The following is a 17,570-nucleotide window of genomic DNA, read 5'->3' on the forward strand; positions in this document are numbered from 1 at the left end:
AGGCCAGACCACCAGGAGGAAACAAGGCCCCACCTGTCAGCAGAAAACTGGATTAAAGATTTACAGAATAAAGAAAACCAACAGAAAATGGGGATTTGTCCCCCAAAGTAATTGTTTTGGTTATGGTGATGTTTGAAGCACTGTAGATCTTAGAATAAATTATTCAAGAGCAATTGAATTAACTTTAATATTATGGTCTAATTCATTATGTATTTAGTAACTTGAATTATCCAAAATATTGTTTGTGCTATATCATCCCTATTTTTGGATAGTCATTTATTGTATTTTGTTTAGGAAATTATTTTGTAATTTAATCTTATACTTTGATATTCATAAATTATAAATTCTTCAAACAAAGTAGTAAAATTATACTCTATGTATCTCAAAGCTTCCTTAAGAAGTAAACATAGTTTTCAGTTAGTGATGCAGGTAAAACTTTCACATGGATAGAAGTACCTAGACTTCACATACTCCCTCAGCTCCATAAATTCATAGTTTGCTGTGTGCCTCTGACATTTCCACCAACCCCATCTCTGGCTGACTGGGAATGGGGTATGAGAAGGCTGCTAACTGACTTACCACTGACTCAAGTGTAGACATACTTTTGTTTATTCCTCATGGTGGATATAGGGATGGTTGAAGCATTTAGAAAAGACTGAGGCTCCTGGATAACAAAGGAAATTGATATGTTCAGTTCAGTTGCTTAGTCGTGTCTGACTCTTTGGGACCCCATGAGCAACAGCATGCCAGGCCTCCCTGTCCATCACCAACTCCTGTAGTTCACTCAAACTCATGTCCATCAAGTCGATGATGCCATCCAACCACCTCATCCTCTGTCGTCCCCTTCTCCTCCTGCCCTCAATCCTTCCCAGCATCAGGGTCTTTTCTAATGAGTCAGCTCTTCACATCAGGTGGCCAAAGTATTGGAGTTTCAGGTTCAACATCAGTCCTTCCAATGAACACCCAGGACTGATCTACTTTAGGATGGACTGGTTGGATCTCCTTGCAGTCCAAGGGACTCTCAAGAGTCTTCTCCAACACCATAGTTCAAAAGCATCAATGCTTCAGCGCTCAGCTTTCTTTATAGTCCAACTCTCACATCCATACATGACCACTGGAAAAACCATAGCCTTGACTAGACGGACATTTGTTGGCAAAATAATGTCTCTGCTTTTAATATGCTGTCTAGGTTGGTCATAACTTTCCTTCCAAGGAGTAAGCGTCTTTTAATTTTATGGCTGCAGTCAGCATCTACAGTGATTTTGGAGCTCAGAAAAATAAAGTCAGCCACTGTTTCCCCATCTATCTGCCATGAAGTGATGAGACTGGATGCCATGGTATTAGTTTTCTGAATGTTGAGCTTTAAGCCAACTTTTTCACTCTCCTCTTTGACTTTCATCAAGAGGCTGTTTAGTTCTTCACTTTCTGCCATAAGGGTGGTACCATGTGCATGTCTGAGGTTATTTATATGTCTCCTGGCAATCTTGATTCCAGCTTGTGCTTCTTCCAGCCCAGTGTTTCTCATGATGTACTCTGCATATAAGTTGAATAAGCCGGGTGACAATATACAGCCTTGACATACTCCTTTTCCTATTTGGAACCAACCTTGTTCCATGTCCAGTTCTAATTGTTGCCTCCTGACCTGCACACAGGTTTCTCAAGAGGCAGGTCAGGTGGTCTGGTATGCCCATCTCTTTCAGAATTAATTGTAATGAAGAAGTGAAGTCGCTCAGTCGTGTCCGACTCTTTGCGACACCATGGAGTGTAGCCTACCAGGCTCTTCCCTCCATGGGATTCTCCAGACAAGAGTACTGGAGTGGGTTGCCATTTCCTTCTCCAGGGGTTCTTCCCGACCTAGGGATTGAACCCGGGTCTTCCAATTCCAGGCAGACCCTTTAACCTCTGAACCACCAGGGAAGAAGAGTTAGTTAATTTCACTCACAAAATCCACAGTCCTCACCATGGCCTGCAAAGCCCACCTGATCTGGCTTCTGATGTGTTTCTAACCTCTTGTCTTTCTTCCCTGCGCTGCCCTGTCTGGGTTTAACCACACTGGCTTCCTTGCTGATTCTGGAACATTCCTACGTCAACACCTCCCAACACACGTGCCATGCCCACCGCCTTAGTGCCTTGGCCCCAATTGTGCTCTCTTTCCTTCCTTCAAGACCTTGCTCACACTTCCCCTCCTTTCTCAGTGCGTCCTGCCCTGATCACCCTGTATAAAGCTTCTGTCCACTTCCACCTCCACTCCTGCTCCCCTTTATTCCTCTCTATTCTTTTTTCTGTAATACTTAATCACCTCTAATATAGGATATAACCTGTAATTTACTAGTTTCTTATATTTATTATTTGTCTCCTGCAACTAAAGTATAAGTTTAATAAGGGAAGAGTTTATCATTTTTTTGTTTTTCATTGTTGTTGTTATTTTAATAAGCAGGTGTCTCAGTACCTAGAACATGGGTGTATGGTATACAGAAAATGTTAAGTAACTATTTGTTCAATAAAGTCCAGCTCCAAGAAAGCCAGGCTTAGCCAGATGGAAAACACCCTTCTTGGCATCTAAGTTCTATTTTTTTAACCTTTCTTGGAATGGCTCAGATGGTAAAGCATCTGTCTACAATGCAGGAGACCTGGGTTCGATCCCTGGGTCGGGAAGATCCCCTGGAGAAGGAAATGGCACCCCACTCCAGTACTATTGCCTGGAAAATCCCATGGACAGAGGAGCCTGGTAGGCTACAGTACATGGGGTTGCAAAGAGTCGGACACGACTGAGTGACTTCACTTTCACTTTGACTTTGACTTTCTGGAATGATTGCCAGTGTACTGTACTTGGCAGAAACCCTGACTCCACTCCATGGGAATGTGGCCCAGTTATACTGTGAATTTTCTCTCTCTATTCCCAAGTGTGTGGTATTAATAAGTGGTCTCACCACTTGCTATACTAAGCAGTAGTTAAGCCTGGAACAGAAATGGGCTTTAGAGCTGGACTGAATTCCCAGGATACTAGGAACTGTGTGGTAGGTTTGTTCCTTTGTAACCTGTCCCAGGTTTAAGAAGTTCCTAGAAGGTAGGTCAGTTAGGTTCTGGTTCTGACTGTAACCAATTCATTGTCTTAGCTTATGACTCTAGGCTTATGTTTCTTCAGTTGTAAAATTGAAATGGATTGTGTTTTTTCCCCTTACTCTGTGAAGTTTAGCTATGTCATCAGAAACATTTTAAGTTTTCTAATTTAGGAACCCTCTTTTAAAATACATTGGCTCTTAGGTTAATAATCATGTTACTGTACTGTAAGATTTGTATTTGGTAAGGTGTTGTATATATAAAAACAATTGAGTGTACTAGTAGTGTATAGAACCTAATCTAATTCTTTTCTTACATAATTTCACTGGAAAAAAACAAACTTTTGCTAATGGTTAGAATGCAGTTAACTAGAAAATTGAGTCTTTAGATGTGATAAATAACTCATGTTCTAGAATCCATCTCTCTCTCTCCCTTTCTCTCTTCTTCCCTTTATTTCTTCTCTACCCTTCAGGTTATCTGCTGTACAGTTTCTGTTTTTTTGTGCTTAGCAAAAGGATGGCACTTTCCAGGTATTTTTCAAGAATTTTGCTTTTTGAATATATATTTTGTTCATCATTGTACCCCTTAGCATTCAGCATATTGACTTGTACATAGTAGTTGCTTCTTAAGTATTGCTTGGATGAATGTATTTGCCTTTATTCTCCCCCCCACCCCCCACCGCCAATATTTAATTCACTCAGAAGGTGATTTTTTTTAATTTTTATTATTTTAAGAAAGGTGACTCTTGTGATGGTGGGACTTGATAATGCTGGTAAAACGGCGACAGCGAAGGGAATCCAAGGAGGTAAGCTGAAAAAAAATTATTATTAAATTATTCTGATTTATTTATTTAAATTGCTTTATTACATATTCGTTGGGTAGAGATATTGTGTACTCTATTACTTTATATTCTTAGTGTACTTGTGTCTAATATGGTGAATAGACTCTGGCTTAATAGTACCAGCCTGTTCTGTTTCAGATTTGAATGAATGCAAAGATATGGAGGCTCCTTGAGGTCTTTGATCAGCTAGGAGGAGTCATAGTTGTCTTCTAGCTGCTGCTGCTGCTGCTGCTAAGTCGCTTCAGTCGTGTCCGACTCTTCGCGACCCCATAGACTGCATGCAGCCTACCAGGCTCCTCCATCCATGGGATTTTCCAGGCGAGAGTACTGGAGTGGGGTGCCATTGCCTTCTCCAGTCTTCTAGCTAGTAGGAATGAAAAAGTGTAAAAAGGACATGCCCCTGCTATTAAGGATGCATATTGTCTACATTCTTTTGGCCAGAATTAAGTTAAAGAGCTACAACTCATTAAAAGAGAGGTAGAAATACAGATAGCCAGGACAGCTCTCTTTGTATCTCTTGATTTTTTTTTTCCAATGTGATGTGTAATTTTTACAATTATGTTAAAGATACATTGAAGGGTTTTATGTCATTTATGTTACATCTCATTGAATGTATTTATTTAGTGTTAATTTAATGCTTTGTAACTATAATATAGAAGTTGCTGTACTAGTGAGTTTGTTGTGTACCCAGAAGATGTAGCATGAACCATGCATCTTAAGGGTATGAATTGGGAAAACACCTAACATATATTTGTTCCTGAAAATAAATGTTGCAACAAAAGTTGCATGACAAATAGGGAATTTTTACTTGGGGAAGTTTATGAAAGAAAATTGACACCTTGCAAAACTTATTGTTGGAAAAAAATGTTCTGTCACCCCCAATTCTGTTTTATAATGTTAGATACAAACTATATATTAATTTCTTTTTTTTTGGCTGCACTTTGTGCTGTGTGGGATTTTTAGTCCCCCAACCAGGGATTGAACCTGTGCCCCCTACATTGAAAGTATGGGATCCTAAACTTTGGACCACCAGGGAAGTCCAACAAACTATATATTATTGTTTGAAGCAGTCTTCTAAAGGCTTTTTGTACCCCTCATGTGGTCACTTAGGTTATATCCTCGAAGAACTGTCACCGTCTAAATCAGGGGCACTCAATATATGTAAGCAAATTTGGGAAAACTCAGCAGTGGCCACAGGACTGGAAAAGGTCAGTTTTCCTTCCAATCCCAAAGAAAGGCAATGCCAAAGAATGCTTAAATTACTGCACAGTTGCACTCATCTCACACACTAGTAAAGTAATGCTCAAAATTCTCCCAAGCCAGGCTTCAGCAATACGTGAACTGTGAACTTCCAGCTGTTCAAGCTGGTTTTAGAAAAGGCAGAGGAACCAGAGATCAACATCTGCTGGATCATCGAAAAAACGAGAGTTCCAGAAAAACATCTATTTCTGCTTATGCCAAAGCCTTTGACTGTGTGGATCACAATAAACTGTGGAAAATTCTGAAAGAGATGGGAATACCAGACCACCCGACCTGCCTCTTGAGAAACCCGTATGCAGGTCAGGAAGCAACAGTTAGAACTTGAAAGGGAACAACAGACTGGTTCCAAATAGGAAAAGGAGTTCGTCAAGGCTGTATATTGCCACCCTGCTTATTTAACTTATATGTAGAGTATATCATGAGAAATGCTGGACTGGAGGAAGCACAAGCTAGAATCAGGATTGCTGGGAGAAATATCAATAACCTCAGATATGCAGATGACACCACCCGTATGGCAGAAAGTGAAGAAGAACTAAAGAGCCTCTTGATGAAAGTCAAAGAGGAGAGTGAAAAAGTTGGCTTAAAACTCAACTTTCAGAAAACTAAGATCATGGCATCTGGGCCCATTACTTCATGGAAAATAGATGGGAAAACAGTGGAAACAGTGTCAGATTTTATTTTTGGGGGCTCCAAAATCACTGCAGATGGTGATTACAGGCATGGAATTAAAAGACGCTTACTCCTTGGAAGGAAAGTTATGACCAACCTAGACAGCATATTAAAAAGCAGAGACATTACTTTGTCAACAAAGGTCTGTCTAGTCAAGGCTATGATTTTTCCAGTGGTCATGTATGGATGTGAGAGTTGGACTGTAAAGAAAGCTGAGCACTGAAGAATTGATGCTTTTGAACTGTGGTGTTGGAGAAGACTCTTTTTTTTTTTTTCTAAATTTTTAAAAGAAAATCCATCCTGAACCCTCCTCCCTCCTCCCTCCCCATACCATCCCTCTGGGTCGTCCCAGTGCACCAGTCCCAAGCATCCAGCATCGTGCATTGAACCTGGACTGGCATACATGACATTTCACATGTTTCATACATGTTTCATACATGACATTTCACATGTTTCAGTGCCATTCTCCCAAATCTTGCCACCCTCTCCCTCTCCCACAGAGTCCATAAGCCTGTTCTATACATCAGTGTCTCTTTTGCTGTCTCGTATACAGGGTTATCGTTACCATCTTTCTAAATTCCATATATATGCATTAGTATACTGTATTGGTGTTTGTCCTTCTGGCTTACTTCACTCTGTATAATAGGCTCCAGTTTCATCCACCTCATTAGAACTGATTCAAATGTATTCTTTTTAATGGCTGAGTAATACTCCATTGTGTATATGTACCACAGCTTTCTTATCCATTCATCTGCTGATGGACATCTAGGTTGCTTCCATGTCCTGGCTATTATAAACAGTGCTGCGATGAACATTGGGGTACACGTGTCTCTTTCCCTTCTGGTTTCCTCAGTGTGTATGCCCAGCAGTGGGATTGCTGGATCATAAGGCAGTTCTATTTCCAGTTTTTTAAGGAATCTCCACACTGTTCTCCATAGTGGCTGTACTAGTTTGCATTCCCACCAGCAGTGTAAGAGGGTTCCCTTTTCTCCACACCCTCTCCAGCATTTATTATTTGTAGACTTTTGGATCGCAGCCATTCTGACTGGTGTGAAATGGTATCTCATAGTGGTTTTGATTTGCATTTCTCTGATAATGAGTGATGTTGAGCATCTTTTCATGTGTTTGTTAGCCATCTGTATGTCTTCTTTGGAGAAATGTCTATTTAGATCTTTGGCCCATTTTTTGATTGGGTCATTTATTTTTCTGGAGTTGAGCTGGAGGAGTTGCTTGTATATTTTTGAGATTAGTTGTTTGTCGGTTGCTTCATTTGCTATTATTTTCTCCCATTCTGAAGGCTGTCTTTTCACCTTGCTAATAGTTTCCTTTGATGTGCAGAAGCTTTTAAGTTTAATTAGGTCCCATTTGTTTATTTTTGCTTTTATTTCTAATATTCTGGGAGGTGGGTCATAGAGGATCCTGCTGTGATGTATGTCAGAGAGTGTTTTGCCTATGTTCTCCTTTAACAATCTCTTTAACAAGTGGTGCTGGGAAATCTGGTCAACCACTTGTAAAAGAATGAAACTAGAACACTTTCTAACACCATATACAAAAATAAACTCAAAATGGATTAAAGATCTCAACGTAAGACCAGAAACTATAAAACTCCTAGAGGAGAAGACTCTTGAGAGTCCCTTGGAGCGCAAGGAGATCCAACCAGTCCATCCTAAAGGAGATCAGTCCTGGGTGTTCATTGGAAGGACTGATGTTGAAGCTGAAACTCCAATACTTTGGCCACCTGATGCGACGTACTGACTCATTGAGAAGACCCTGATGCTGGGAAAGATTGAGGGCAGGAGGAGAAGGGGACGACAGAGGATGAGATGGTTAGATGACATCCCCGACTCAATGGACATGAGTTGGGTAAACTCTGGGAGTTGGTGATGGACAGGGAGGCCTGTCATGCTGTGGTTCATAAGGTCACAAGAGTTGGACATGACTGAGTGGCTGAACTGAACTGAATTGAAATCAGGGGTTTGCAAGTTTCTTCTGTAAAGATCCAGATAATAAATATTTTATTTTTTTAAATTTATTTATTTTTTTGGCCAAACCGCATGGCATGTTGGATCTCAGTTTCCTAATCAGGGATTGAATCCATGGAGTCTTAACCACTGGACCTCCAGGGGAATCCCAGATAGTAGATACTAATATTTTAGACTCTGAGAGTCTTAGGGTCCCATTCCCAGCTACATAGTTCTGACACAGTGGTTTGATAGGAGCCATAGGCAGTATGTAAAAAATGAGCATGGCCATATTACAATGAAACTCTCCTTATAGACACTAAAATTTGATGTGTTATGAAATATCCTTGGGAATTGTTTTGGAATTATTTTAAAATGTAAAACATGTTCTTAGCTTGAGGACCATGTAAAAACAGGTGGCTATCCAGATTTGGCCTGCAGTCCATGAAGCCTTGTCCAAACATCCTCTCTCTTAGTCCTTCAAAACCTTAGGTTCAAGGGAACAGGGTCTAGGAACTTGCTAATAAATCCATCTGATTATTTGGATGTACTTAGCATATCCTCTTTCCATCAGGTCTTTTTTTTGTTTTTTTTTCCTAAATCCCACCTCTGTATATCCATCAGTGCATTTTCTGAGTTTAGAAAATGTTCAAGGTGTCATGTCATGAACAAAAAAGTCAAAGCTGCCTTCAGCTTCGAGCTGCCTTCTAACTGTTTTTGTTCTTCATTTTTATATACTCTTCAGCCTACTCCAGTGACTGATTTCTTACCTTATTTTTCTTTTCTAAAGAATCCAGTTATTAAAAAAAAAAAAAAGAATCCAGTTATATAGACTTACTTGGGAGTTTTCCTAGGATATAGGTTTGATTAAGCCTTTTGATGCCTTTGTTTTTTGCTTATACTGTTCCCGTTTGCCTTATTAAAGAGAAATAAACTTCTCCTTAAAGACAGAATGTCTGCTTGTCTCTAAAGACCATCGTTTGTCATGTAGTCTCCTTTACGGAGTCCCTTCTGGTCTCCTACTGCCCTCACCCCTTATCACCACCATGAATACAGTTGACTACTACTATTTTTGTCTGCTCCTGTTTGTATATAATACCTGTATCAGTGCTTAATTGCTCCTCTATTTATGTATTTCTCTACCTTCCAGACTATAAATTCCCTAGGGCAGTTTTACTGGTTTTGGTGTCCCAGGTCAGTCGTGCCTTAGGGTATAGTAAGCTGTTTTCCTAAAACATTTCTCCCATGGCTTCTACTCTTTAGCTTACTTATGGCTCTTCTCATTTTTTTTTAATTAAAAGCAAATTTTATTATATATTTCCTCCTTTCTTTTGAGATAATTTTCCTCTCTTACTGTATTGTGATCAGCTAAGTCCAAACCCTAGTGTTTCATCTATGATTTTATTATAGTTTCCTAATCTAAAAGTATTTTCCCTATCTTCATTTCATTCATTCATCTTCTCTTCTTCATGGCTGTCAAAGTGATCGCATTAATAGGATATAGGTTCGATTGTACTAAAAAGCCTAAAATAACAGTGGCTTAACAAAATAGAAATTTATTTCTCTCTCATGTAAGAGCACAGGCAGAAGTAGTTTAGGGCTGGCATAGCAGCTGTATGGTATTAGGGACTCAAGTTCCTTTTCCTATTTGCTTTGCCATTCCTAGTATTTTCCCTTGCCAGCCTGGTCCAGGGTGACTCAATACTATGTGTGTACTTCAGCGAGAAGGAAGAAGTAAAAAGGATGAAAGGAGACTGTTCTCCTTTTTTTTTTTTTTAAAGTGTGTGAACCAGAAGCCACCATATCACTACAGTTCACAGGCTGGAACCTGTGGTATTCCAGAGCTGGCTCCTACTTGCTCATATTGGCTCATATAGTCAGTGAAAGCCAATTAGGTACCTCTTCCCCCAACTTTATGGTCAGGTGCCTCATATTGATAATTTCAAATTGGCCATAGTGGTAGTATTTACAGCATGAAAACTGAGAAATACTATGTATCAGACTATATATCAGAGTTCCACAGACTCCAAAGCCAATTAAACATTTAACAGTGATAGCTTATGGTGAATGGTGTCAGATTCTTGGTCTCCGAAGAAGATTTAGCTTTGGGCTTGATCATTCAAGAGCTTTTGTGTGGCAGAGTTTTATTAAAGTGTGAAAAAGGGACAGAGAAAGCTTCTGACACAGTCATCAGAAGGGGTTGGAGCGTGTCCCCCTCACTAGTCTTTCAGTTCAGTTCAGTTCAGTCGCTCAGTCGTGTCCGACTCTTTGCGACCCCATGAATTGCAGCAGGCCAGGCCTCCCTGTCCATCACCAACTCCCAGAGCCTACTTAGACTCATGTCCATCGAGTCGGTGATGCCATCCAGCCATCTCATCCTCCGTCGTCCCCTTTTCCTCCTGCCCCCAATCCCTCCCAGCATCAGGGGCTTTTCCAACGAGTCAACTCTTCCCATGAGGTGGCCAAAGTATTGGAGTTTCAGCTTTAGCATCAGTCCTTCCAATGAACACCCAGGACTGATCAAGTCTTTAGCAAGGGAATTATATACTTTTTAATTAATTATTACAACAAATCAAAAGAATGTCTCAAGGTTGTAAAATTTTACCAGACCCACTCCCACAAGTTACATTTTAGGATAACAGGGTTAGAATTTAATAATGGAAAGAACCTACCAGACCCACTCCCATAATATACATTCTAAGATATCAGGATTAGTCAGAAGGTTTTCCAGAAGGAGAAACTGTCCTCAAGCAGGTTACATTGTTGTTATGTAATTCCTAGTACAGAGTTTAAACTGAGTTGTTTGTTGTGTAATCATCAGTTCCTGGCTTAAAGAAAAAAAAAACATTTTATGTGACTAAGACTAAAGAATGTAGAGAAAAAAAAAGTTTGTCCTTTCCTCCTCCTTGAGAACCTCAAACCCCTCTCTCCACTTCAAGAGCAGCAGACCCCTTCTCCTCTTTGAGGAGCCCGGACTGGGAGTTGACTCTCTCAGCAATATTTACCACAAGCACACTATATAGAACCTGCTCTCACGGCCACCCCTAGGTGCCATGAAGACTGGGGATTGCCTTTTTTATCCTAAACAGCTATGGGCTTAGCTAAAAATCCAGGATTTTCTGATTTTCCAGTATTATTTCCAAATAGTTTAAAGGAATATTTTGGGTGGGAAAATTCTTTGTGTAAATTGATGCCTAGCATTGTTGATATTACCATATCTTTATTATATTTTAGTTATTTATGTATATATTTCTTCTTTTTCCCTTTATGTAAGGAGTCTATTAGAACAAAAAATAGATCTTATTAATCTTTGTATATCTAGGACTTTGCATTGTACTTACCATATAACATAAGCTCCATAAACATTTATTGATTATGTATTTTCATTTTATCTTGAACTCTTTAGGCATTGTCTTAACACATATACTTTACTGAAATCCTCAGGATTGGGGACCATATGTCTTTGTACACCTGGTTCTTATATGGTGCCTGATTTGTAATAGGCCTTCAATAAACAGTTACAAGCATGGATGGATGGTTAAATATAGGGAAGGACGGACATAAGTACAGCGGCTTCAACTGTCTTAGCAGTCTGGTGTGTAGTATTGAGCAACTGTATGCTTTGTGCCAAGTGCTAAGGATACAAAGGTTGTTCCCAGGTATTGGGAAGGTTAGGGCTATTGTGAAAGCCAGCAAGAAGACAGAATGTTATGATAGATGGTGTAGGTAATACTGAAAGTAGGAAGGAATCATCAGACAAGGATTTACAGAAAAGATTGTAACCTGAACATTTAGTCTTGAGTCTTAAAACATGGAGTCATGAGTAAGAACTACAGAAAAGAAGAGAGAAGTTGGGGAGGGTGTTCCATGTATCAGAACAAACAGGCTTTTAAAGTTCTGTATACCTGAATTTGAGTCTTGACTTTGTCTACCATAGAACCTTGAAAAAATTACTTAATATGAATTGGCCTCCTGGGAATATTGCCATTATTTTATCTGTGCTTACATTGCTCTCCTGTCTGGAATGTTCTCCTCCCTTCTTTATTATAATTTATTTATCTTCTAAGACTTCAGTACTATTTCACTTTCTCTCTGAAGCCTTTCTAGGCCACAGCTTATTGCTGCTGCTGCTAAGTCACTTTAGTCGTGTCTGACTCTGTGCGACCCCATAGACGGCAGCCTACCAGGCTCCCCTGTCCCTGGGATTCTCCAGGCAAGAACACTGGAGTGGGTTGCCATTTCCTTCTCCAACGCATGAAAGTGAAAGGTGAAAGTGAAGTCGCTCAGTTGTATTCGACTGTTAGCGACCCCATGGACTGCAGCCCACCAGGCTCCTCCATCCATGGGATTTTCCAGGCAAGAGTACTGGAGTGGGGTGCCATTGCCTTCGGCCCCTCCTTATCTTTTTGCTCTTGAATGCACTTATTTGGGGTGTTATAACAGAATACCATAGGCATGATGGCTTAAACAACAGGTATTTCTCACAGTTCTGGAGTCTGAGGTCAGGGTGCTTATGTGGTCAGATACTTAGTGAAGGCCCTCTTCTTGGTATACAACCATCTTCTCACTTGTATCTTCATGTGGTGCAAAGAGAGAGAGGAAACAAGCTCTCTTGTGTCTCTTCTTATAAGGGCACTAATTCCATCATGGGGGCTCCATCCTTTTGATCTCATCTAAACCTAAACCAGAGATCAAATTGCCAACATCTGCTGGATCATTGAAAAAGCAAGAGAGTTCCAGAAAAACATCTACTTCTGTTTTATTGACTATGCCAAAGCCTTTGACTGTGTGGATCATAACAAACTGTGGAAACTTCTTCAAGAGATGGGAATACCAGACCACCTGACCTGAGAAAATCTGTTTGCAGGTCAAGAAGCAACAGTTAGAACTGGACATGGAACAACAGACTGGTTCCAAATTGGGAAAGCAGAACGTCAAGGCTGTATATTGTCACCCTGCTTATTTAACTTATATGCAGAGTACATCATGTGAAATGCCAGGCTGGATGAAGCACAAGTTGGAATCAAGATTGCTGGGAGAAATATCAATAACCTCAGATATGCAGATGACACCATCCTTATGGCAGAAAGTGAAGAAGAACTAAAGCACCTCTTGATGAAAGTGAAAGAGGAGAGTGAAAAAGTTGGCTTAAAGGTCAGCATTCAGAAAACTAAGATCATGGCACCCAGTCCCAGAATTTCATGGCAAATAGATGGGGAAACAGTGGAAACAGTGGCAGACTTTATTTTTTGGGGGCTCCAAAATCGCTGCAGATGGTGATTACAGCCATGAAATTAAAAGACGCTTACTCCTTGGAAGGAAAGTTATGACCAACCTGCTGCTGCTGCTGCCAAGTTGCTTCAGTCTTGTCCGACTCTGTGCGACCCCAGAGACAGCACTCCACCAGGCTCCCCCGTCCCTGGGATTCTCCAGGCAAGAACACTGGAGTGGGTTGCCATTTCCTTCTCCAGTGCATAAAAGTGAAAAGTGAAAGGGAAGTCACTTAGTGGTGTCCAACTCCTAGCGACCTCATGGACTGCAGCCTACCAGGCTCCTCCGTCCATGGGATTTGCCAGGCCAGAGTACTGGAGTGGGTTGCCATTGCCTTCTCCAATGACCAACCTAGACAGCATATTAAAAGTAGAGACATTACTTTGTTAACAAAGGTCTGTCTAGTCAAGGCTATGATTTTTCCAGTAGTCATGTATGGATGTGAGAGCTGGACCATAAAGAAAGCTGAGCACCAAAGAATTGATGCTTTTGAACTGTGGTGTTGGAGTAGACTCTTGAGAGTCCCTTGGAGTTTAAGGAGATCCAGCCAGTCAATCCTAAAGGAAGTCAGTCCTGAATATTCATTGGAAGGACTGGTGCTGAAGCTGAAACATGGGCACCTGATGTGAAGAACTAACTCATTGGAAAAGACCCTGATGCTGGGAAAGGTTGAAGGCAGAATGAGAGGGGACGACAGAGGATGAGATGGCTGGATGGCATCACCGACTCAATGGACATAAGTTTGAGTAGGTCCCATGAGTTGGTGATGGACAGGGAAGCCTGGCATGCTGCAGTACATGGGGTCACAAAGAGTTGGACACAACTGAGCAACTGAACTGAAACCTGATTAATTCCCAAAGACCCCACCAGTCCTTATACCATCACCATTGGGGATTAGGGTTTCAGCAGGTGAATTTGGCTAGGACATAACCAGGTAGTTTATTACACCTTCACACTGTTCCCTCCAGACTTATTTACAGAACATATAGGTTCTTGTGTTATTTCCATTAATATTATGTCTCTCTGAAGTGTACTGGATATTCTTTGAGGGTAGCAACCCTATTTTATTCATCTTTACATTTTAATACCTAACAAGGTTCTGGTACTGTGTAGGTATTCTGAATATGTTATTTCTCTTATTTCTTCCTCAGGACAGTTGACTTATTTTCACTGATAATTTCGGGGTGGGGCTGGGGGAGTACCTTTCAATTTGTACTTAAAGATAGCTGTCTGTTTTAACTGTGAAACCAGTTCTGGTCTGGACTAGATCCACATTTTTAAATGTCTAGTATAATTCTGTTTTTGGCATATATGTCTGCTTATATTGTTTCTAAACTTGCTTTTTTTCTCCCTCTAGATAAGGCAGGTCTTTTAAAAATGTGACTTGTGATTGTCTTAATTAACTTTCTAGGGAGCTGTCTAAACTGTAGTAAGATGCTTGCTGAGAGGCAGTGGTACATTGCAAGTCTGTTTCTCAGTCATGTCTAAGCCTAAAAGCAAATGCCTTTCAAATTTATTTTTGTAGTAGCAAATGTTTTGCTGAATGTGGGAATAATAATACCCTCTAAACCAGTGTTGTTCAGTAGAGCTGTTTGCAATGATGGACATGTTCTACATTGGCTCTGTTCAGTAGGGTGGGCCACCAGTCTCATGTGACTCTTGAGTACTTTAAGTGCAGCTAGTACAACTGAGGAACTGAACTTTTTATTTAAGTTTTATTTAACTTTGAAATCCTCATGTAGTTTGTGGTCACTGTATTGACTTTATAAACAAAGTTCAGGGGAGTAATATTTGTTGTGAATTCCATGATGATGTGGAGAAGGAAATGGTAACCCACTCCAGTATTCTTGCCTGAGACATCTCATGGACAGTGGAGCCCTGGCAGGCTGTAGGCCTTGGGGTCACAAAGAGTTGGATACAACTTAGCAACTAAAGAATAACAACCACAGTGGTGAGCCAATGGAGGAGACAGACATGAAGTCTGAACTCTTCTCTGTAACCACTGAGTCACTTGCATCTGTCAATTGCTCATGCATTCTCTCTTGCCATGCTTCTATTTTTGTTTTGTTTTGTTTTCCTACCTCTCTAAAAAGTGACTGTCAGTCTCATTTTCAGTCAGTTCTAGAGACTTTTGCAAAGATGAATCTCAGTAAAGGACTACTTTAGTCATCTCATGGCTTAGAGGGTAAAGAGTCTGCTGCAGTGCGGGAAACCCAGGGTCGATCCTGGGTTGGGAAGATCCCCTGGAGAAGGAAATGGCACCCCACTCCAGTACTCTTGCCTGGAAAATCCCATGGATGGAGGAGCCTCGTAGGCTATAGTCCATGGGGTCGCAAAGAGTTGGACACGACTGAGTGACTTCTCTTTCCTTTTTCCTTTTTAGTCATCTCAATTATGTTATTGGTCTGCTGAAATGCCTTCCGTGGCTCCCAGTTCTCTGTCTTCAGAACCCTCTTCAGTGTACATTCAGTATTAAAGATCTGCTCCAACTACAATGTTTAACTTGTTTATACATCTTGCCTTTTCCATTTCCGTTACTTAGATCACCGATCTGACTGTTTAAATTCAACCTAGCTTTAAGGTCTAGGTTTCACCTCCTAGGTCAAGGCTTGAACCTAGTGATCTTTTTAATCTCTTACTGTCATTACCATTCCTTGGCAGTTATAATTGTATATATCCTGTACTTCTTTGTGCTGTCATATGCAGACGTGCAAAGCAATTTAATTATAATTTATGAAAATATCCTGTATTCTTTTCTTATATAAAAAAATAAAATCTACTCTTTACATTTACAAGCTGTCCTTGAAAGTTTCTTTATTCCAATTATAGCTTTTATTCAGTTAATTAAAAAAGAATGGTCCCATACTGTTCATTGTTGTCAGTTGCTAAAGTTGTGTCTAACTCTTTGTGACCCCATCAACTGCAGCATGCCAGGCTTTCCTGTCCTTCACTATCTCCCACAGTTTGCTCAAACTCATGTCCATTGAGTCAGTGATGCCATCCAACTATCTCATCCTCTGTTGCCCCCTTCTCCTCCTGCCCTCAGTCTTTTCCAGCATCAGGGTGCTCTCCCCTGAGTTGTCTGTTTGCATCAGGTAGCTAAAGTATTGGAGCTTCTGCTTCAGCATCAGTCCTCCCAATGAATGATCAGGGTTTATTTCCTTTAGGATGGACTGGTCTGGTCTCCTTGCAGACCAAGGGACTCTCAAGAGTCTTCTCCAACACCTCAGTTCCAAAGCATCAGTTCTTTAGTGCTCACCTTTCTTTATGGTCCAACTCTCACCTCCATACATGACTACTGTAAAAATCATAGCTTTGACTATATGGACCTTTGTGGTCAAAGTGATATCTCCTTTTTAATAAGATGTCTTAAGTTTGTCATGGATAGAGGAGCCTGGCGAGTTACAGTCCATGGGATTGCAAAGAGTCAGACATGACTGAAGTGACTTAACACACAAACGCTAGGTTTGTCATAGTTTTTCCTTCCAAGGAGCAAGCGTCTTAATTTCGTGGCTGCAGTCACCGTCTGCAGTGATTTTGGAGCCCAAGAAAATAGTTTGTCACTGTTTCCGTTGTTTTCCCATCTATTTGCCATGAAGTGATGGGACCGGATGCCATGATTTTAGTTTTTTGAATGTTGAATTTCAAGCCAGCTTTTTCACACTCCTCGCACTTTCATCCAGAGGCTCTTTGGTTCTTCTTTGCTTTCTGCCATGCTCTTCATAGCTTCTCCCATTGTTTGGTTGTTTTAAACTATTCTTTAAATGTTTAGTTTTTCTTTATAACTCTACATGGGTTGTAATGGTCCCTGGGGATGGCCGTGGTGTTGAAAGTTGAAATTTTTATTTTTTGTAACTTGGAGAATCTGTAACCTTAGGCAGAGGTTCATTTGTTTATTCATTCTACAAATACTTACTAAGTACCTGTTATATTGTAGGCATTAATAGGACCTGGGGTTATAGCAATAACAACAAACAAGCAAACAAAAAGCCCTGTCTGCAAGGAGTATAAATTCTAGTTGGATATTTTATAGTATCTACCTTTCCTCCAGACCAGTTTGCTTAGATGTAATGCTTATTATGTAAACAAATAATAAACATTCTATTTAGTACTAATATATGATGAATAATAATACACTTATGCCATTTTAAGTTGTGAAGTTAAATTAATGTTATTAATTTGAAGTCTCAAGATTCTTTTTCTTTATATCATTTGAAACAGAATATCCTGAAGATGTAGCTCCTACTGTTGGATTTTCCAAAATTGACCTTAGACAAGGAAAGTTTGAAGTCACCATCTTTGACTTGGGAGGTGGAAAAAGAATTCGAGGAATCTGGAAGAATTACTATGCTGAGTCCTATGGGGTAATATTTGTTGTGGATTCAAGTGATGAAGAAAGAATGGAGGAAACAAAAGAGACAATGTCAGAAGTGCTGAGACACCCTAGGATATCCGGAAAGCCTATATTGGTGTAAGTAATGTTGGTGTTGAACTTCATGGTGGCTCAG

General features: G+C 40.3%; 1 protein-coding gene across 5 annotated transcripts in view; it reads left to right on the forward strand.

The window, feature by feature from the left end:
- ARL13B (ARF like GTPase 13B) overlaps nt 1-17,570 on the forward strand; it is a 76,562-nt gene that overhangs the window by 11,468 nt on the left and 47,524 nt on the right. For 3 of the 5 annotated variants that reach the window (XM_070367993.1, XM_005892970.3, XM_070368010.1), the window contains exons 2-3: nt 3,795-3,865; nt 17,284-17,533. The exons of 1 other annotated variant lie outside the window; for it this stretch is intronic. In XM_070367993.1, the coding sequence (XP_070224094.1) occupies nt 3,795-3,865; nt 17,284-17,533 (321 nt within the window). Of the gene's footprint in view, nt 1-3,794; nt 3,866-5,220; nt 5,461-17,283; nt 17,534-17,570 lie in introns of all 5 variants that reach the window. One more of the 5 variants, XM_070367987.1, reaches the window with a different exon arrangement.

The sequence above is a fragment of the Bos mutus genome, chromosome 1 (genome assembly GCF_027580195.1).
Source record: "Bos mutus isolate GX-2022 chromosome 1, NWIPB_WYAK_1.1, whole genome shotgun sequence".
Taxonomy (NCBI): domain Eukaryota; kingdom Metazoa; phylum Chordata; class Mammalia; order Artiodactyla; family Bovidae; genus Bos; species Bos mutus.